This window comes from Triplophysa dalaica, chromosome 16 (assembly GCF_015846415.1).
Source record: "Triplophysa dalaica isolate WHDGS20190420 chromosome 16, ASM1584641v1, whole genome shotgun sequence".
Classification (NCBI taxonomy): domain Eukaryota; kingdom Metazoa; phylum Chordata; class Actinopteri; order Cypriniformes; family Nemacheilidae; genus Triplophysa; species Triplophysa dalaica.
Window position 1 is genome coordinate 8,612,621 of NC_079557.1, and position 22,528 is coordinate 8,635,148.

Consider the following 22,528-nt stretch of genomic DNA (forward strand, 5'->3'; position numbering starts at 1 on the left):
CTCATATGCATGAATGTCAAAAAGGACATCAAAGTATGTCAGGTAATGTTCATGTAATGCTGCGCAGAACTATATCCATCCATGAATGTACATTTGAATTTTGATCATCTTTTGGTGGAAATGACTTTCTGCAAAGGTTATCATCCAGCTTGGATTTCATAGATCTCAGTGTAAGTGTTTGTCAGTCAAGGGGAATATCAGCTTAAGCATGAAATGTTTTCACTCCTGGAAGGAGAAAACATGAGAAAGATTGATAATACGCTGAACTGACAAATGAAATGCCTTTCTTACACTATGGTACAGTAAGTGATTCATCATAAGGCATGCTGCGTTGTAAAAGGTCCTGATTTACAGTGATATTTAAAGTGAATTAATTTTTAACACTCCCATTTTAAGTGCTACATGGTTTTCTACTTTCACTTTATGACTTATGAAATGTATTTAGGGCTTTGATTGCTGCTTTAAACTCTTATCAACTGTCTATGTATGAAACTAGTATTTATGCGTAATGCTGACTAATTTATGCAGAGAGTGTGTGTCGAATCACGTAGTTAAAAGTTCCATAAATGAATGAAAATGCATGTGTGAGAGCTGATAAAGGCCACTGAGATTGGATTTAAAGTGAAGAGTGGCATCTTTATGCATGAGGAGTTGAGATATGAGCAGACACATACGCTTTCTAAACTGCCTACAAAGCCCTTTGACATCCAAAGGCACGTTTGGATTCAAATGGGCACATCTGTTAAATAGACTGGGGCTCTATGCTGAGCAGACGTCACATTTTTATAATTTAAGTTTAATCGGGAGGATCTAATGTATGCCAGCGTTTTCCTTTAAACCAGCCCTACATCAAATCTGACACAAATACACTCCTGAACAAAATCTTAAGAACGGGGGAAACATTACAATTGTTTCGCATTTCTCGCTGGTGGATCGTAACCAGGTTGTAAGTATTGCTTCAAAATGATAAAACAGGAAACAGGAGCAAGAGACAAAAAAAAACAAGGAGTAGGCAATTTATTGAAAATTGCATTTAATGTCAAACAGGCTGTTTTTAGCTTAAGACCATGGCCTTAAAAAGTTAAAATCATGTCACTGTTCTTCAGGCAGTAACACTGTCATGATCTCCTGATGGCAAAGGCAAAAAGGCTTTCTGTCTTTGAACGTGGCAGGACTGTTTAGCTGCACAAGCAAGGGCTCTCCAAACGTGCCATCGCTGACGAAGTCGGACGCAGTAAGACAGTCATTGCAAACTTCTTAAAAGATCCTGAGACATATGGGACAAAAATGTCAAGTGGGAGACCCAAAAAAAATTCTCCCGCACTGTTCCGGAGGATCTGATGGTCTGTCCGTGAAGACACATGCTGATCCTAAACCCAAGTTAGGCCCTCACTGATGCTGACTGCAGCCCAATAACCCGTAAGACGACAGCTGCGAGAGAAGAGCTTCAAGAACAAAAAAACGTCTACAAAAGCAACGTGTCCTTCCGCGCCACAAACCTGCCCGTTTGGAATTTGCATGTGAGCACCAAACATGGGACATTGAAAGGTGGAAGAAAGTTGTATTGCTTCCCTTCAGTTGGGTTTACTCGCATTTCGAACGAATTGTCTAAATAAATTAGTTTTTTCCTGTATTTAACAGCTCAAGCTGCAAAAGTGACTGTTTGCTTGCCGCTATCACTGCTAAATTCTTCTCAGACAGCGTACAAAACGAACCGCTTCTTCTTCAGCTCTTGTCTTGGTTACTAAAGCAACACGCCTGTCAATATGGACAACAACAATAAACGAAACATAAAACCCATAGAGGCTATGGTGTAGGTCTGACGCAACAGTAAAAAAGCCTTAAGATTTGTGGATTCTCTTAGAGTGACAAAGAGAGTTTTCTGGATAAACAGCCAAATTAGTCGAGATGTAAAACGCTGCTTGGCTTAAAATCCAATTAGTCTACATTTCCTTCAATCATCATGCATTTAGGCATTCACAGCCTTTATGATCCATTTGTATGTGGGCATTTTTACTCGCCATTTTGTGATTTGCATTTAAAATTATTTGAAAAAATACGCACACGAGGATCAAAAGAAGATTAAATGCTATTTGGTACCTGCTTGTGAAGTCACTGGGCTTTGCTGTATAGGCGGTTTCACTGTGCTAGACTGACTCTCAGTAACAGAACACTGAAGGGCAACAGGGAAAGACACCGGAGGCAAACGGGTGACTAAACAACTTGATTTGTGGCCAAGACATACAAGCCAATGGAGCAGAGAATATTGATATTCGCCTATATATGGTTTCCACTTCTGTGCTCCCTCCTTGTGTCCGGACAAATGCATCTCCAGCCATACAGGTCAGCAGTCCTATGGACCTCTTCGTGTCAACCTACAACACAGTCATGTGAGCACAATGCACATGGGAAACAAGAGAGTCAGCTCAGCGTGAGGTGCTTTGCCAATATTGGTATTGGCACCATCAACCTCTCCTCCCCCAAGCTTTCCTTTACCCGACTCGAACCCTCATACATGATCCATACATAACACACTACATCACTGCGTATTTCCACAGTTATCACATTAGGATGGAATTAGTTCCCCAGAGTTTTTAGTCCATATAGAGGCTGAATATATTAATATGCTCAATATTATGCACAACATATCTCAGTATAGACAGCAGGAGCCTGACATTTTGCCTCAATTCACCCAGGGATGAATGCTGAGTGAAACGAATTTCATGGTCACAACAACACAGTTAAAGGGGTTGGGGGGACAGGTATTACGTTTTGATTGCGTCTTTACACTTTTCGTTCATCTTTTACATGGATTTTATTCATCCTTCATAACGCAGACGCTGGGAACAGAAAGGTTATGGTCTAACTCTGTGCGGTTTGCCTGAAAAGATTTAAAAGAACAAGACCTTTATCTGGTTAGGAGACGTGGTATCACCCAATGTCATTTCCGATGATGAATGACTCAAGTTGCACTTCATTTAGAGTGAAATTTTCTGTGCTTTTTAAACTTGAATTTATAAAGCTGGTAGCAGCATATTCAGTTTTATGCACACTCGCTGATGAATTGAATTGCTATGCTGGTACTGACTGGTTTGGTGCTTCCTGGCATAGCAGCATTGCTTGTTCACCAGCAACTTGGTTCATTTTGATCTTTTCAGCTTCAGCTTTTCTAAGTGGTCTATTGGTCTCAAATATTTTATTAGGGCAATTCAATGCAGATTTCAACCTCATTAAGAAAAAAATGAGATTAAGTCACTTAGGTCAGCTAAGTGTCGCATTCAGAATAGTGACATCCATAACGTTCCATATTCCCCATTAATGGGCATACTAAAAAAAACAATTTTATATTGTGTGAAGAGCCATCCCTTGTCTGTTTGTTGGGTATTCTGGCTTCCGGTTTGTGCATTTTTATTTACTATAGAGTCTGTGAAAGATTTTAGGACCACTTCAATTTTTTTCAGGTTATTTGTATTGACTATTTGTATGTCATTCTGTGAACTACTAACAATATTTCTCCCAAATGTCAAATAAAGATTGTTTCTATTTGCATTTAATGGAATAAAATGAAAACTGGAGAAACAGATAAAAATAAAAGAGATTTGTTCAGACCTCAAATACTGTAAAGTAAACAACTTCATATTCACTTTTAAACAACACAATAGTAATATTTGTACAGTTGTTTAGCAAAAGTAATGATTTCAGTCTTTCACATTGCTGTTAGATGACTTTGTTACTTGATTTTGTTAAAATTTAACAGACACTGGACTGGAATGGACACAATACATCCAGAAATGCTGATAAAATGATGAATAATTTTTTCTGTAGCTGTAAGCGTGGCATCTCTCAAAAAAACCTTTCCCTTTTCCAATAATGTATGTTTATTTCATATAGTTCAATACATAGACACATTCTCTAAGAGTTTCAGTGAAACCTTATAGCAGGTTCAAGGACTGCACATAACTCTAAATGTCAAACGCTGTATTTTTAAGTTAGCATTTGACCCTGTGTCCCCTTATTCAACCTCAAACAGACCTGGGCAGAATTTGTCTCATTATATGTCCATAATAACCAGTATGTGATCCAGTTACCGTACAAACCATCTTTCAAATATCAGTATCAAAAACAACATGTTAAAATAGCCAGATCTATTCCTTCTGTTTCTAGCTCTTTTTTTGCTTTTTCTAGAAATACACACATCTGTGAAACTGAAAAATCCTTTGAAGCAGTAACACCTCCTCACCAAAACAGAGAGAAGGAAATAAACAACCACAAAATAAGCCAACGTAAACAAAGGGAGAAAGAAAATCTCCAGCACTCGCTCTGATGTCTCAGATCTAGCTCTCCCTTCTTCTCTTCTCAGCGGGCTCCCCACACGCAGCCTCTCTGCCTTCAAATGTGCTGCTGGCCCTTTAAATCCTCTCCGTTATAATTCCTAGAGCGAGCAGCTTGCCATAAAAAAGAGGGGGAAAGAAAGAGAAAGCACATACTCCCTTCAAAACACACACGCAGACACACGCACACATGCTTTCTCCCTCACCTATTCTCACTGGCATCTGACGGGAGGACACTGTGGTGGATTTTCCAGCACAAACAAGTGAGGAAGAAAAAGGCAGAAGAAGTTTTCTCAGACAGGTTTGGATCACTCCGCAAGACAATGCGTTCCTGTCCAGTTTTCCCAGCTTTTCTTTGGATTTGGTAATCCTGTAGACTGTAACTTCTTCAGACGGTCTGGGAGAGACGGACTGAGAAAGAGAATGCTCCCTACGGTCATAAGGATTTTATATGTGTTGTCTTTTTTCTTTTTCCAAGGGGGATTTATCAGGTAAGACGTGGAGGTTTTTAATTGGATGTCTTCTGTGTGATTGTGTGTTTTGTGTGGAAATCTCTTCACTTTTCTTCATTTCTAATTATTTAAGAATGGACATCTTTTGTGAGAGTATGTCAGTGTATTGCCTTGAGAGTAACCGGGAGCGATTTAGAGTCAAATATGAATCATCAAACATTCAAACAGTATCTGATCCCTGAAGCCAAACCAACCTGTATGTAGTGATTATACACTTAAATTAATCTTTGATTGAAAGAAAAAAATATTTTGTGAGGTAGAACCTGAAATTGTGCTTCACATGGAAACTGCTTTGATTCAGTTCAAAATATGAAGGTAAAGAACAAAGACTAACTGCACCTTTTCACTTTTGTAACTCTTTGTAACTTGTAATGTGAATAAGAGTTGTGCTTGTATAATTTTTAGATGATTTTTTGATTTTTGATCACACAAGTCACTGGTTTATTTAAACATAGATTTTTTTTTAACAGAGAATATGATTGTCTTCCTACATTCTTACAAACTGTTACACAGAAATGTCGTCAGACTTTTAAACTGCCAAACAAATTTCCAAAATGTATCCAAAAAATATTCTCCAGACATGAGCTCATTGCTGAAAGAAAAAAAGTTTGATTGCATGTATTGTTCAGATAAAATGAGAATATTTTATGATATCGCTGATATCCTGGAGTGCTTCGGAAAACCACTAAACAATATCCAACAGCACAAAACTCATTAGCTCACCACAAGGGTTGCGTCTCAATATTTTATTTATACATGCCAAAAAGAACGATCTGAAAGAATATGAAAGATTCAGAAAAAACACCAGTTTTAATCATATGGCTACTTGACATAGCACAGACAAAACCAGCATGCCACGGTTTATAGAATCTGCAAAACTGTCTTAATTATCTCTCTCTCATTTTGAACTCTCCCTAATCGAAAAAAGCGAAAAGTTTCTGGACTCCCTGTTTCACGCCCCATTGCATCCAGGTGTGAACAGGCTGGAGTCCAATTTGCATAATCCCAAAAACCTGGGTCTGCCGATGAGCGTCCGCTCCGTGAGAAAGTCAAAGACGGGAACTCCATTGAGAAATCAGCAGTGAGGGATGAGAAGATTGAGTCAATTCATTCAATATGAGATTACAAGACCTAGGAGGAATTCTTGGGTTGCGGATGATGCAAAAAGACGGCAAAACCAGTCAAGGTGCTTGAGAAAGCAAAGGAAGACAGTGACTGGCAGAGGAATATGTTCAGTCTTATGGCATCTCACATATAACATTAACACACGAGGGCAGAGATGCTGGTTTCTGTACTGTAGGTATGATTCCAACGTCAGTGCTGGTTTGAAGGGCCTGTGGCGTTGACATACCTTAGTTCTGTCAGCCTGCAGACGCTGTGTGGGCGACTGGAGGAAGAAATGAGCGGTGTTTGGGTTGAGCTGTCCGACTCTGGGCTGTGGGCATAAATCCAGCAGGTGGCTGATTAGCAGGTAGTCGGTCAGGAGTTCTGTCTACAGCTCTGGGAGGACAGACAAGAGCATTAGAGATTCACATTCTCCCTCTCTGCTATTCCGTAAGATTTTTTCTACCGAGCAACAAGACCAGAGAAAGTGCTGGGGATTTATTAAACATAAACAGCGGGGAAAACAGAAGCTTCAGAATATCTGTGAGGTTTAAAGGTGAGCGATGATTAAGTCATGGACAGCTTTCATTTGGTGATGAAAGTATTGAGCCAGGTTTTACCGTGAGGGAAACGGGATACAAATTACCTTGAGACAAAAGACTAACTTAGTTTGAAAGGCCAACTAGCGCTGTGTGAAATAAAGCCATCCGTCACATCAGAGACAGTGGGATTTGTATGATAATGTAAGCGTGTCTGCTCGCTGCACTGCTGAGAGGGAAAAAACTGTGAAGCTTGTTTAGCTCAAGCTAAACTATGTGTCTCTAATCTATTATGAAGAAGTACATAATTTCATCTCAGAGACAATACTTCAATTTAAGATGAGATGTCCATAAATAAGCAGAGGGTGTGCCAAACTTGACTTCTTTGCTATAACACAGGTTCACAACTCCAAGCCGGAAATCCATGCTCAGATGCCAACTATTGTAAAAAGAGTGCAAAATAACATCTTGACAAATAAAGTTTCATGTATTATATTTATATCGTAGCAAGAAAAGTTTTAGAAACCGTCCATGCTAACAGGATTGACAATCTTGACTTTGTTCCGCATTACATGACACTTTTTAAACACTAAATAAAGAAAGAAATCAAGTCAAATGTATTGGTCTAACTGTAGACCATTACTGTAAAAAAGTATTTGTTGGTATTATTAAAAAGTTCCCCGGTTGCCATAACAATTTCAGTCAATTCAACTTAAAATAGTAGTTAACTCAATATAATGCAAATTAGTTGTGTTAACTAATATTTTTAAGTTGAACAAACAATTTTTTTACAGGAGCAACAATAAAGGAAAATTTCACCTCAAAATCAAAATTGTGTTATTTTTTACTCACCCATATGACAAAATGTTTTAAGACCTCCCGCCGTCTTCGGAACACAAATTAAGATATTTTATGGACATTTTAGAGATTTCCCGCCCTCATCATATACATCATGATTATAGTTGTTGTCAAGGTGCAGAAAAGTAAAGACATTGGTCCATCCGCTCAATTGAACTTCTTAGAACATGTTAAACGTCATGTGAGTGAGTAAAAAATAACTAAATTTTGATTTTGAGCTGAACTTTTCCTTTATATTTATTATATTATATTTCCTTTATATTTCCTATTTCCTTATAATTTGTTTTCTAGTATTATACAAAGAGTTTGTAAATGCAAATGAGTTCGAATTTGACAAAATTGAGTCAAAAACTTACAATTATTAGAAAAAAAGCAATAACAAAGCCTCAACCCCACCTCTAAATTTAACCATCACTGGCATAGAGGCAGATTATATCAAAATGTGATCTGATTATAAAACAAAAAATATGATATAAACCGAGACTCCTAGTATGTTTGTGGTGCTTTGGGTGTACAGTAGTAGATAGTAAACTGTTATATAAATGTATAATTCGTTCATTCATTTAAAATGTACAGATTCGGCCACTTAAACACTTATGAAATTACCATGAGTTTGCGTTGGCTAATCAGGATTTAACAACCGATTCAACATTTTTTTCCCCAACACAAACCAATTTCTCACCTCAACCCTAAATATTTACCTATTTACCTCAGCAAACTCCACATTGCAAACAGAGAGAGAGAGAGAGAAAGAGAGCACACACCAATATGGAGAGCAGTACACACCAAAGCAGATTTGACCCTGGGATTCAACAAAACTGTGGGGAAAAAATGTAAGACCAGCTGATAATTATGGAAGCATATGTGGTGCAAAATTCAATTTGCAATGTAATATGCAAAATGGCAATGCAGTCTGTAAATTGACAATGCAATTGTGTATCTAAATATACATTTCAAATAACGTATGTGCAACATTAGGTGCAAAATGAAAATAAAAATTCCATTTGTAAGTTCCTACACTAGTTTTAATGTTATTTAAATTGATATTTTTAACGCTATTTAAGTTGCAAAATGAAAATGAAAATGCATTCCCCGGATTGATTATATATGTTTAAGATAGTCAAGCAAAACTGTAGCAAAAAGAAAATTCTAATGTCATTTTCCCTTAATGCATTAACATTAACAGGTTGAACATAGATAATACATCAGCATTAAACCAGATGCCAGCAGATCTGTTTCCAAACATAAACCATTGTCTTAGATTTGTGCCACTTGACTCTTAACCTGGCCAAGAAGATTTGAGCCCGAGTGCATAGCCTGTGGGCTGTGGCTAAATTAATTTCCTTTCACTGCCAGCTTTCATCCAGAACCACTGCAGGTGAAACGCAGCACCAAGTGTAACTAATGCGGTTGGGTCACAGGCCTTCATTTAAATAACGGGCTCGTGGGATCCTGCTCGCGGTTTGGCAGATTGAAACCATACTGGAAAGAACCTTTTGGAGGTTGTAACAGTGAACAAATACTTTCAGCGCAATCAAAAGTACATAAAGTAGTCTTTTCTGTATGTAGTCACCGAATAGATAGACAGACTGACAGACAGACGACGATAGAACGATAGATAGACAGACAGACAGACAGACAGACGATGATAGACAAACAGACAGACCGACGACGGTGCTGGATGGATGGATGGATGGACGGACGGACGGACAGACAGACAGATAGACAGATAGACAAACAGACAGACCGATGACAATGCTGGATGGATGGATGGATGGATGGATGGACGGACGGACAGACAGACCAATGACTATGCTGGACGGACGGATGGACAGACATACAGACGGACGGGCAGACAGACCGACGACGATGCTGGATGGATGGATGGATGGATGGATGGATGGATGGATGGACGGACGGACGGACGGACAGACAGACAGCCAGATAGACAGACAGACCGATGACTATGCTGGATGGATGGATGGATGGATGGATGGATGGATGTATGGATGGATGGATGGACGGATGGACGGACAGACATACAGACGGACGGACAGACAGACCGACGACGATGCTGGATGGATGGATGGATAGATAGACAGACACACAGACAGACAGACAGACCGATGACTATGCTGGATGGATGGATGGATGGATGGATGGATGGATGGATGGACGGACGGACAGACAGCCAGATAGACAGACAGACCGATGACTATGCTGGATGGATGGATGGATGGATGGATGGACGGACAGACGGACGGACAGACAGCCAGATAGACAGACAGACCGATGACTATGCTGGATGGATGGATGGATGGATGGATGGATGGATGGACGGACGGACGGATGGACGGACAGACATACAGACGGACGGACAGACAGACCGACGACGATGCTGGATGGATGGATAGATAGATAGACAGACACACAGATAGACAGACAGACCGATGACTATGCTGGATGGATGGATGGATGGATGGATGGATGGATGGATGGATGAATGGATGGACGGACATACAGACGGATGGACAGACAGACCGACGACGATGCTGGATGGATGGATGGATGGATGGATAGATAGGCAGACACACAGACAGACAGACAGACCGATGACTATGCTGGATGGATGGATGGATGGATGGATGGATGGATGGATGGATGGACGGACAGACAGCCAGATAGACAGACAGCCAGATAGACAGACAGACCGATGACTATGCTGGATGGATGGATGGATGGATGGATGGATGGATGGATGGATGGATGGATGGACGGACGGATGGACGGACAGACATACAGACGGACGGTCAGACAGACCGACGACGATGCTGGATGGATGGATGGATGGATGGATAGATAGGCAGACACACAGACAGACAGACAGACCGATGACTATGCTGGATGGATGGATGGATGGACGGACGGACGGACGGACGGACGGATGGACGGACAGACATACAGACGGACGGACAGACAGACCGACGACGATGCTGGATGGATGGATGGATGGATAGATAGACAGACACACAGACAGACAGACAGACATACCGATGACTATGCTTGAAGGATGGATGGATGGATGGATGGATGGATGGATGGACGGACGGACATACAGACGGACAGACAGACCGACGACGATGCTGGATAGATGGATGGACGGACAGACGGACGGACAGACAGACCGATGACTATGCTGGATGGATGGATGGATGGATGGATGGACGGACGGACGGACGGACGGACGGACGGACAGACATACATACAGACGGACGGACGGACAGACCGACGACGATGCTGGATGGATGGATGGATGGATGGATGGATGGATGGATAGATAGACAGACACACAGATAGACAGACAGACCGACGACGATGCTGGATGGATGGATGGATGGATAGATAGATAGATAGATAGATAGATAGATAGATAGATAGATAGATAGATAGACAGACAGACAGACAGACAGACAGATAGACAGACAGACCGACGACGATGCTGGATGGATGGACGGACGTACGGACGGACGGACAGACAGACCGACGACTGACGATGGGTGGATAGATAGATAGATAGATAGATGGATGGATGGATGGATGGATGGATGGATGGATGGATGGATGGATGGATGGATGGATGGATGGATGGATGGATGGATGGATAGATAGATAGATAGATAGATAGATAGATAGATAGATAGATAGATAGATAGATAGATAGATAGATAGATAGATAGATAGATAGATAGATAGATAGATAGATAGATAGATAGATAGATAGATAGATAGATAGATAGATAGATAGATAAAGCGCAGTACAAATAAGTGCAGTACCCGTAAATAAACAGAAAAACCTGTAAATCCACGCTTCCACAGATTATGTGATTATGGTCAGTCATTTTAGGAACGCTTGTAAACAAAAGAAACAATACCCACCATCACTCTCTCACTTTATTATCTTTTGCTTCACTTTCCTGTTCACTAGCCTATGTCATGCGTGGTTAGCGAAGCAGTTTTAGAAGGTTGGTGGGGGGGAGATGGAAGGTGAAGTGAGGATTACAACTGTGCCCGTCAGATAACACAATGTCGGGGAGAGAGGCGGCACTTTTTTTCAGCAGCATGAAATGAGAGCATAAGCACAGCGGAGCCGTGTAATTCCTTTGAATGGTGAATAAATTATTACCCTTCGTAAGGGCACCACTCCACTCGGGCCCACTATTGTAGGAACAAATTAAATTCAATAGCGCTAATCACAGTTTTTCAGTAAATGCCTGACTAACGCTCTGACCTCAAGACGGGCTGAGAAACCTAGCCCAGTGTTTGGTTTATTGATATTTCTGTGTCACGGCAGTTACCAGAGATACGCTAGTTGCTGCAGATTTGCTCCAGCAGTCAGTTGCCATGACAATTGTGGTTTATTGATCTATTTAGCTTATGGCCTTATCCATTATCCTGTATGACAGTTGGTTGTTCCTAATGGAAATACAGAAACAGAAACACAACAGTGGGGGTCAAGCAGGGTTTGAACCCCTGAGGTCATGCCACAAGTTCAGTATCAGAAAATCCTTTAAAATCATTAGCGTGATGGACAGACTGTCCTGATGAGAAAAATGAAACAGGTCATAAAGCCTGCAGCCACAAAGTCTGAGTAGTCTGTATTTATGGTAACATAATATGCTATTTAAAGGAAAAACAGAGATGTAGGTATTATTACAGTAAGAGATTAAATTATACCGTGGAACTTAAAACAAATCAAATAAATAAGTCTATTCTAGGCTTACACAATTTTTCTTCAATAGATTGTATTGTGTAATTGAGGACTGATATCCAAAATATAAATCTACCAACCATAAGCTTCATTATGGATATGGAATATGCATATTATGCAATAGACAAGTTTTCATGCTATTTTCTTAATTTAAAATGCCTAAGGTATGAATCTGATTTATTTTATATGGGTACATACCTTAAACGCTTCATTAAAACAACTTAATAAATAAGTCTGCTCTTCAAAGGCTCTGTTATGCATGAGACTGGGGCTAGTTGTCACAAAGTATTTTAATACAAAACCTTATGGTTACTAATTTACTAATACATATTAGTGATGCCACAAGTCTCAATATAAAATACTAAAACGTTTCGTATGACCTCCACGGTTCAAAACATGTATGTGAATTGTGTTTTTTCTGTTTTGCATAAAAAAAATTGTCTGTATTTCTGCACGCTGAGATAAATGCCTCCCCGCGGGTAAATATCTCATAACAATGCACTAAAGTTTAGGGACGCTTGCCATTCATGTGTCAGATTTCACACGAGTTGAGCGGTCAAGCGAAGCCTACAAAATGAGAATCAATTTGATGTAGAGTATAATGCTGACGAACAGACCATGGCCATCGAAAGCACCAGAAATTTCAACCCAGCACTGGGTCAAAAATGGACCCAGCAAATTCCTTTAAAACCCAACTGCTGGGTTTGTCCCTTTGAGACCCAGTATTGGGTTGAAAAACTGCTTATTTTTTGGTCTAGATTTGAAAATCTGACAGAACATAAATGTCCTGAAAAGACATGTTTAACTGTGGTATTTAACCTACAAGAATAAGCTATAAAGCAAAACCAAAAGGTTCAATTAGGCATGCACGACCATATAGGCTTGCTCTTTATCTGTCTTTGCACAACCATCTGCAAGCAAATGCCCCATTCATTACCCATTATCAGCTCATCAGGCCTTCCCGCACCCTTTACCTGATTTCCCCCTTAACTGTCTTTATTTTCACCTTGCTGTCTAAAAAGAAGGTTTTCGACCACCAATCTTTCCTGGACAGACTACATCGAACATTGTTTGCTCTGACTAATGGGACCATAACCGGATTCCTGTAGGTCAGAGAAAATATTTGCATTCACACATTGGGAAAGTGCAGATAAATCCTATTTATGTATAATGTGTCACTTTACATTCTAGATGAGGCACCTTGCTTGAACGCAGCATGTAAACACACAGAGCTACTAGCAGTTAAATCAGGGTATAGCCATCCGAGACATGTGGCATGCTGTTATCCACTGCGAGACTCTTTCCCTAGTAAGGATTTTACGTTCAAACGCTATTATAGTGAGAGGAGATTAACTATTGTCTGGTTTTACTCGCTCACTGTTTATAGATTTAGAGGAGAATCGTTAAAAGCGAAGAGGATTTATCCACTATAGCTGTTTTACCTCATCATGGGCGAGTGAATGGTTTTAGTAAAGTCCTAAATGTTTTTACTACCTGGGCTTTCTCACCAAATTCATGTTGGGTTATTTTCATCACAAATAAAATCATACAAAGCTGCAATTTGATGTATAAATCAGACTTTAAATCAGATTATGTTGCACATAAAATCTGTCAAGATTCAACAAGTAGTAATTCTGGAACAAACCAGCTTTTCTACACATAAATCCGTAGCAATTACAGGTGTTTATTTATAGATTCTGCTGTTTTACAAATGTTGAAAATAAAAGTTTATAACCCTTTGAATCAAAAACAATTGTCACCTTTATACAAGGTACACCAAAGATAAAATAAACTCCACAATTTTCTTGTGCTTATAACTATCTCCTGTTTAAACTATATGTTTAAATTTTAAAGATTTATTTAATCTAAATAAAACCTTTAAGATGTACAATTAATGTTAAATTAAATGCATTATATTCCGACATTCAACCAAAGGATGGCTCCCTTTGCTTTCCCAAAGGCCTGTGTCAACAGGTTTCTTGTGATAACAAAGGGATAGGTTACTAAAAACATAAACAATTATTTCATAATTTATTTAGCCTCACGTCATTCTAAACATGTATGACTCACTTTCCTATTCAGAACACAAAAGAAGATATTTTGAAGAATGTTGGTAATCAAACGATCTACTTTAACCCCTAAAATCATCTTATAAACAAGTTAAACCAGATGAAGTTGCTTATTCAGAACAATAGTAGCCTGTTTTTTTAGTAAAACACAGTTGTCTTGCACAGACACTTAGACTTATACATAAACTTCTGGGAGTGAAGCCAACCTCAGTCTAGACACTACATTCCTCTCCCCTTTAGCAAAGTATTGACTTCTATCTTTACAGCAAGTGTTTTCAAGTTGCCTGTACATGACATACCGCCCACACTGCCTGTAAGATTAGGAAGTGGGCAACTGTACTTTCTCTGTTTATAGAGATTAATTACAGCTCTTCCAGTATGAACCAGGTCCAAAATGTACTCATTTGCTGTGGGACAACAACGGCTGACAAAATCGTTTGTCACTCCGCTGGTGTTCAGCCGTAGCTTGATGCCTAGTTCTGCAAGGTGCATCGGAGAGCACTCCAATTAAAGTGCTTATTTCAGGGGAGGAGGGGAGGTTGGGATTGTGGAAACTAACTGCTGAACTATGTGTCTCATTTTATAGAGGTGAGCGGAACATCCTGACCTCACTACACTTGCACAGACTCCAGACACTGAGGGCTGGAAGCCTACCAACTCATCCACCATTTGTTATTATTTGTAACTGCAAACTGCATAGCGATGTGCAATCCAATATCCGGCATGCATAGTATGCAAATCGTTTCCATGCGTGAGATATCAAAGTGACATAACATTTGTCAACATTTTTAACTTCCGTTGAAGCTTGCAGATGATGAACATGCAAGTGTCTGGAATGTAGCTGCTAGCTAATTCTGACAAAAGAACTGATTCAAAAGATAAAAATCAAGAAAAAATGATTTATTAGGCTTCAGTCTGACACCAAGGATTTGCAACCATTACACTTTTCTTTACCTTTAAACTTGAGCATATTCATTACAAATTCAGCTATCTTCTCAACTCAACATTATATTGGAAAATTATACCAACATCACTGCACCCACCCAAAATGGGTGTAGATCTTTCACCCAAACAGCATGACCTACGAGAGAAGGTGGTAGATCCTTAGAATAGAATAAACAGTACACGTGGGCAATGCAGAAGCCCATGAGAGCCAGCTAGCCAGAGTCTGGACCTCCTGAGGGAAGGGTGAAGCAAGAGGGTAACTGTGTGAGCGACCCACCACGACTACAAGCGTGCCACAGCCCCTGAGGCCAGGAGAGCCTCATTACCTGAGCAAGGGAAGACAGAGATAGCAACCGATAAATGTGTGAAACAGCAGATCTTTAAGCAGATGGAGGGTGTAAAGAAACTTGCATAAGTCTATGCAAATAATCCAGAGCTTGATAAGAACTGACACTTTCATCCATATTCATACTGCACAGGCACATAATAGAACACATTCATCATCTCGGCTTAGCTCGCTGCAGGTCCAAAACAGACGTGAGTGTACATACATGTGAGGAAAAGTAGTGAGCAAGAAATCACATCGTCTGTCACAAAGAAGAGAGGCAGAGACTCTTATCTCATTAAACCCTTTCCATTTTCTGGCCCTCATTTCTCTGTCACACCTGAATTCCAGCCCAATTTCTCTGAACTCTCATTTCATTAACCTGCGCTGGCAGGCACACGGCGAAACATCACGCCAGTGCTTTTCTGACAGTCTCTCTTCTCTCAGCTGATGGTTTTGTTTTTGCAGAGACCGCAGAGCGGAGAGATTCTATCCAAAAATTGCTAATGCATTTCAAACAAAACCTTCCTTTTCATTCCCAGTTCTGATTGATTCTCTTTATTTCAAATTTCTTTCACATATTTTCACAAAGTCTAATCTACATATACTGCTGAAAAAATACTCAGACTAGTGTGGACCTTCAGGCCGGCTGACGTTGTTTTATGCTGATCTAGTGATTCCCAACTAGGGGTGTGTGTATCCAGGGATCCAGCTTGGAATTCTGGGCCACCTAGATGTATTTTTTCTACCTGGAAAGATTAAGATTTTAAATGTACAAAACAGAAAGTACACTTTCAAAACAAATAGATTTAAATAGCTAATTGTTGTTGATTCAAAGAGTGTCAGATAAGCCATTGCTATTAAACACTCTTACAACGCTCAATATGGCCGCTGTAGCAAATTAATCCCGCCTTCCGGTAAAAAGACCCAATCATCAATCGATAAAGAGTCTCTTGGGCGGGGCCCTAAACAGAATCTCGTGACGGCCTTTCCAACATACAGTATGTGCATGTGCAGTAGTTAAAGCGATCTCGAAAAATATGTTTTTTTAACATGTCCTTCTGAAACCTTGTATCTCCATCATTTTTGCCATAATCCACCCTTTATGTTTTTCACTGCGTTTTGCAAATATATAAACAATACAAATTATTAGAAAGTATGCAATCATTTTAAAAGTACAGTGTTTTTCCATTTTCTCAGAATTTGGACATATGAGGTTTCAAAAGAAAGTGACAAAATGCTGTACCTTGTGTACTAGCAAAATCATGCAAAACACAAATCAGCATCCAAAACACAAAATGCCACTCCTTTAGTAGGATACAGTTGCTGCAAGACTAGTCTGCTCCTAAACTTTAACTAAAGCATCCGTTACAGCTTTTTACAAAGATGTGTATTGATTACCCCGATCAATACTAAAACATGTTGTCGTTAAAATACTTCAAGACAGTTAATCCCATGCATGGTCCCTGCTGAGATGAAAGCCTGTAGGAGGGTGAAATGAAAGACTGCTACTTATTGCTTTGACAGAGAAGATCAGGTCACAAAAAGACCCATCACAGCTATCTGTCAGAGCTCTGGGACCATCAGCCAAGCAATCATAGAACCTGGAGCCCTGTCTCACAAACTGACAATATGCAATCACCACTTACCCATAGTATGTCTACGCAAGGCTAGACTTCTGAGACGCACAAGCTTTCTTTCAATTTTAACTGTTATGTTGCTGTATCTCTGTGTCTGGTTTAAATAGTGTATTCCTTTTTTGTTGTTAATTCGATTGCTGCCACATTCAATTCGACTTTGTCAAATCAAACTATTTGATTAACATATGAAAACAGGTGAGCAATTTACAACAAAAGCTTCATTTCAATACTATAGGAGTTTATGTAACCAAGCAACAAGAGTTGATTTGTTTATAACACATTGTACAGTCAATTATCTCTCATTTTTGACAGGATAATTGAGGAATAATGAATGGTGCATAAAGTTTCACATCTGAAATGTATTCACATCATTTATTTCTGTGATCAAAAGACTGTACAATGAAATAAAAATGCTTTCTGTACATTTCCACCCCTAATCCAAACGCACAGATATGATTTGGATATTAGCAACATGAAAGTAAGAAATTGTTTCTGTCTTAATTGTGACGCACCAGAGTATTAAGATGATAGCAAGGGGAAGCTTAAATACATTCTGATTCTGAGGGGAACAAAGGCTGGGGGCAAAAAGTTAGTTTAGCAGTGAAACATGATTTAATCTGGGGTCTTTTGAGATGTCAGACCCAATCCCTCAAGGTTAGAGATTTCATTCTGAATTAAAATGCGTGTACTGTGGGCTGTGAATAGTTTAAGCTGAGCCAGACTTTTAATAAAGTTTTGATGCGAGCTCTGTCTTTGCAATAAAATACATTTCTACTGAGATGATTTTGGAACACAGCACAGATGCAGAACAATCTGTTTGTTTCTGTAAATCTACTAAAACGTTGATAATGATGCAGGATTTGTAAAAAGTGAAAAATAAACCTGTTTGGGAATAATCTCTCAACCTCCATTCGACAACCCAATAACATTTACTTGTACTGTTCTTTGTACAGTACGAATACACACAATCTTAACACATATTTTCAATATCAATTTAAGAAATTAAAGGGGGCATGCAACGGTGTTTCATGCATTCTTACTCATGTACAATGTTAAACATGCAGGCTTCTCATGCTTAACATGGTCAACTTGTCAAAAAACGAGTGAACGTGTGACGTAGTATTTCTGTGCTAGATACACACTCCCTCTGGAGCTCTTATTTAAATCTCAAACATCTGTCCATTGACTGAAAAATAGTTAGTACCTGAATGTCCTACATAAAAATAGATGACCGCTGTATTATTTCTAGTGTTGTTTTCACAAAGTGCAGCGTTAACCTGTATGTATGAGCCGTGTCAGATCCCAAGCGTGTTTTTCTGCCAAGGCATCTGTCCAGTCAGTGCTTGGTGATTGACATCCCAACACAATATCCCCCGTGTCTCCATGGTCACAAGGAACATTATCGCAGAAGGGGCACAGATCAGCGAAGACAACTGCACCTCTGAAAATTGCAGAGCGAAAACCAAATCCCATTCCCCTATGGTGCCCCTGATCAAAAGAAGGAAAAAAACATACTTCGACGGACAGCAAATTGAATAGAGAAGCTGAGATTGTCTGTTTTCAAAATCACCATAACATTTCTGATTAACTTTTAAGCATGGGTGAGATTCTAGTCCGAACATATAGCATGTTTATCTCAAATTATCATATATGACCCCCCACTGGAATTACTGCACTTACAGTAACAGGTGTAAGGATTCTAAGTGTGAAATGTGATTGAGCCGAAATGCTGCAGAAAATTATCGGCGATGTGTTTTTATAACGGGTTGTAAGACCTGTTAAACTGCTTCACATAAAATGTTAATAGCCCTCAAAACCTGGATTTCTAGCCATGGGTGTCTAATGACTATAATTTCCCCTGCATTTGCTAAAGTCAGAAAGTGGTCACTTTGAAAATTAATATGCTTTCTGATCACTGGCTCCCTAATGAAAGGCAATTAGCAGCATATGTTTGCGAGTCATGTGCAGAGGGTGTGTTTGGAATAAATGAAAGCAGAGTAACGCTGTGATTCTAATGTTTAGCACGCTCCCTTACTACACAGCAATGTTACCTTTTCTAAAAGTTCCTCTGTGGCCATGACAAAGTGCTTTGACAAAAAGCGAAACAAATGGATTAAGGGATTTACTTTCTTCATCGTCTCTCGCAGAGGAGACAAGCTACATTATTCAAGTGTGACCTACCTTTAAGAGAGATGGAGTCAAGGATAATCTCTATAGTCTCCTATGGGCTGTATAATGGGCATATAAAAGGATTGACCCTTTAAACTCATGCACATTTCATTACCAATACACTATGATAATGGATGCTGTTGTCGTGTGGTTTACCGCAAGGACTTGGACATATTCAAGTGTTTGCTGTGAGATTTGTGACACTTTCAACAAAGTCAATGGATTGTGTGTACCTATAAAATATAATGCTATTGAGGAATCTCGAATTCTACTACGATTTCTGCCAAAAAACTAAACAAACCAGTTGGAGGTGGTTTGCTGGTCTCAGCTGGTTTCTGTTCGGCCATATTGGTTTTAGATTTAAACAATTTCCCTGCACAATTTGTTGAGGGTCACATGCTGATGCAAAGTACCTACTGTGAAGAACATAAGGACTCAAATCATGCATAAGCGGACTCTTATGAGGCTTTTCATTTCAGCATGTTGCCTTAAAGGGATACTTCAACCAAAAAAGAAAATGTTGTCATCATTTACTTACATACGAGTTGTTCCAAATCTGTATAAATGTCTGTGTTCTGATGAACACAGAGAAAGATATTTGGAAGAATGCTTACAACCAGACAGATTTGACCCCCCATTGACTATAACTCGAAGGTGAGTAAATGATGACAGAATTTTATTTTTTGGGAGAAGTATAGCTTTAAAGTCTGTAATAGTGCAGTTTTTACACAAGGCTGAAATTGCTGAAACTGTTCTATGCAACAGTTCAACAGTTATTCCTTTAAAAGACTGAATTTTTAGCATTAATTTGGTTCTTAAACAATGAACAAGACATCTAAAACTGTAACCTTCTTCTTTAATTTGGGGCAGACATTGTGAATAGTATTTGTGCCTTGCCAATTACCTCCGTTATTACACTTTCTCTTACTGAATGGTTTAATGTCATCAAATATAACTTCTTATTACACGGCTCACTTGAATGCTTGATTCTGATTTGCCAGTCGCGACATTTTATTTTCAAATAACAACCGCTCAAAACACCCAGTAACCCGGATGCTTCAAATCATTTTAAAAGTGCGAGTTTAATATTACACAAAAATATATTATACATATGTCTTTTAATAACACATGATATTATACTTACAAATGATTCAACCAATCTGCCTGTTCCTGACATTTGAACGTTGTTTCTTAATTTAAAACTGAAACTAAACGCCTTTTCCTCACAGAAGATCTGCTTTCGGGAAAAATGAGCTGATAAAATATTTCAAATTCACATTTTATGGCCAGTTTTTTTCTCATGTGCCAAGTAGCCGTGTAATAAGCGGATAATGTACAAGCAGCCGGTTGTTATTGTGAAATAAGCCCCTTCAGTATGATACTGATACAAGACTGATCACACTGTCGGGGCTTATTTCTGCGATAACAACCGGCTGCCTGTACATTATCCCTTACATATTAGACAATGAAAACCAGATTAAAAAAAGGAATCACAGTTTCATACATAATGAAAGCGTGGAATTAAATCATGACTCAATTTATAAAACGTAATAATCTCCAATTATTCACATTTTATGGGTGGAATAAATACACTGTAGATCTTTTCTGCGAAAGCAAATCCTCACTTGTGGCAGGGTCTGAAATTTACACATAGACTTCATGCTTGAAAACCTACGAAACTATCAGATTTTAAGCTTTCCTTCAAATAATCTTTAATAGGCTCACAACAACGCACATATGAAATATCAAAGTAGTGCATTGTGTCCTTGTGACAGGTCTCTTTTTGCAGTATATTAGAATAAGCAGGAGTGATTTGTCAACATATTTCCTATGATTATCAAAATAACTGGAAAAGATAAAAATTTTCTCAGAGAAAGATTAAGTAACATTTCAGAGCTTTTCTTAGCTTTTTCAACAGATTCTCACAGATGATATGATGTATGTGCACTTCTGTCTGTGTGTCTGTGGGTGTACGTGACCGCGACCATGTCAACACATTGATTAATCGCAGGTTTCTGATAAAACAAGAGAAAATATTTCAACCAGCATCAGGCAAGGATGGAGCGTTAAATATTCTTGTCATTCCTCAGGCAGGGACTCGGGGATCAGACGTCCGTATCAGGCCCTGAAAGGTCAGGCTCATTAAAAGTCCCCTACTTGCATCTCAATGATTTCGAAGGAGCCCATACTTTGATTTTACAGGCTTCTTATCCCTGTTAAGCGTCATGTGGACCCATTACGAGTAACCTCAATGCCCCATGATCATAGCGACAGGAATAGCTCCTGTCAGATGAGAACCAAAAATTGCACACCAACTTTAGCAAATTACTATTTCTCTTCACATGCAATTATTTCTGCTGTTTACTGCCAGTCTGATGGAAACATCATGAAATTTCTGGTACGTGATTTTATCTCTAGCACACTGTAACTTTGTTCATCAGCTGCTGTCTTGGGAATCCCCTAGCGAATCATTCTTACTGTATCCCGGCATTACCACACTTTAGGAAAACATACTTTGATGAGTAGCTCTTGTGTTTACACAGTTATGGGATTAGATTGCACTAAAGGTAAAGTTCTGTTTTACGGGACTGCATCTATGAATAAGCAATGATAAAGACAAGTCATTATAAATTCATGATGGCTGATGCAGAAGGCGGGATCTCCTGAGGCTTAGGACAAAAAGATAAAGTCACCATCTTATTGATGGTCAAGCATAAAAGCAGTTTAGATCCAAAAGGACCAGCATTTCTGGTATCTGATACTGGTTTCCGTAATCAAACTAGGGATGGTTTTTATTAGATGATATCAAGCTAATTGTGCTAAAGATATAATATTACAGAGTATTGTTACAAATTAAGATGAAAGTATTCATTATTGAAATAAAAAAATGCTGGATTATTTGCTGGTGAATTAGAACAATATGCTAGTTCATGTATTAAACCAGCACCTAAACAGCAAAATCCAGCACAAAAATGTAAGCGTTCATAGCTAGTCTTTTCAACACAAATTTTTAAAGTGTTCAGCGTATTTTATTCTAATCTGTAATTGTACCCCCTATGAAGTTTTCTGCATTGCCGTTGAAAAATTAAGCATGCTATGATACATTATGCTGATGTATTCAACATCTGAGACCATTTCCAATGACTAAGAACTCACGGGGGGTAAAATCCAGTCATGAATCTTTCCACATAATCATGACAGGAAATACAAAGCAGAAAGTAACACACAGTCTCTCATCTCTACAATCAATGCAGTGAAATCTCAGATC

The 22,528-nt window shown here is 39.1% G+C and overlaps 1 protein-coding gene across 1 annotated transcript in view; it reads left to right on the plus strand.

The window, feature by feature from the left end:
• Positions 1–4,506: 4,506 nt before the first annotated feature.
• glra4a (glycine receptor, alpha 4a) overlaps positions 4,507–22,528 on the plus strand; it is a 40,660-nt gene continuing 22,638 nt past the window's right edge. The window contains exon 1 of the mRNA XM_056769732.1: positions 4,507–4,822. Within this exon, the coding sequence (XP_056625710.1) occupies positions 4,755–4,822 (68 nt within the window). The 5' untranslated portion in view covers positions 4,507–4,754. The remainder of the gene's footprint in view (positions 4,823–22,528) is intronic.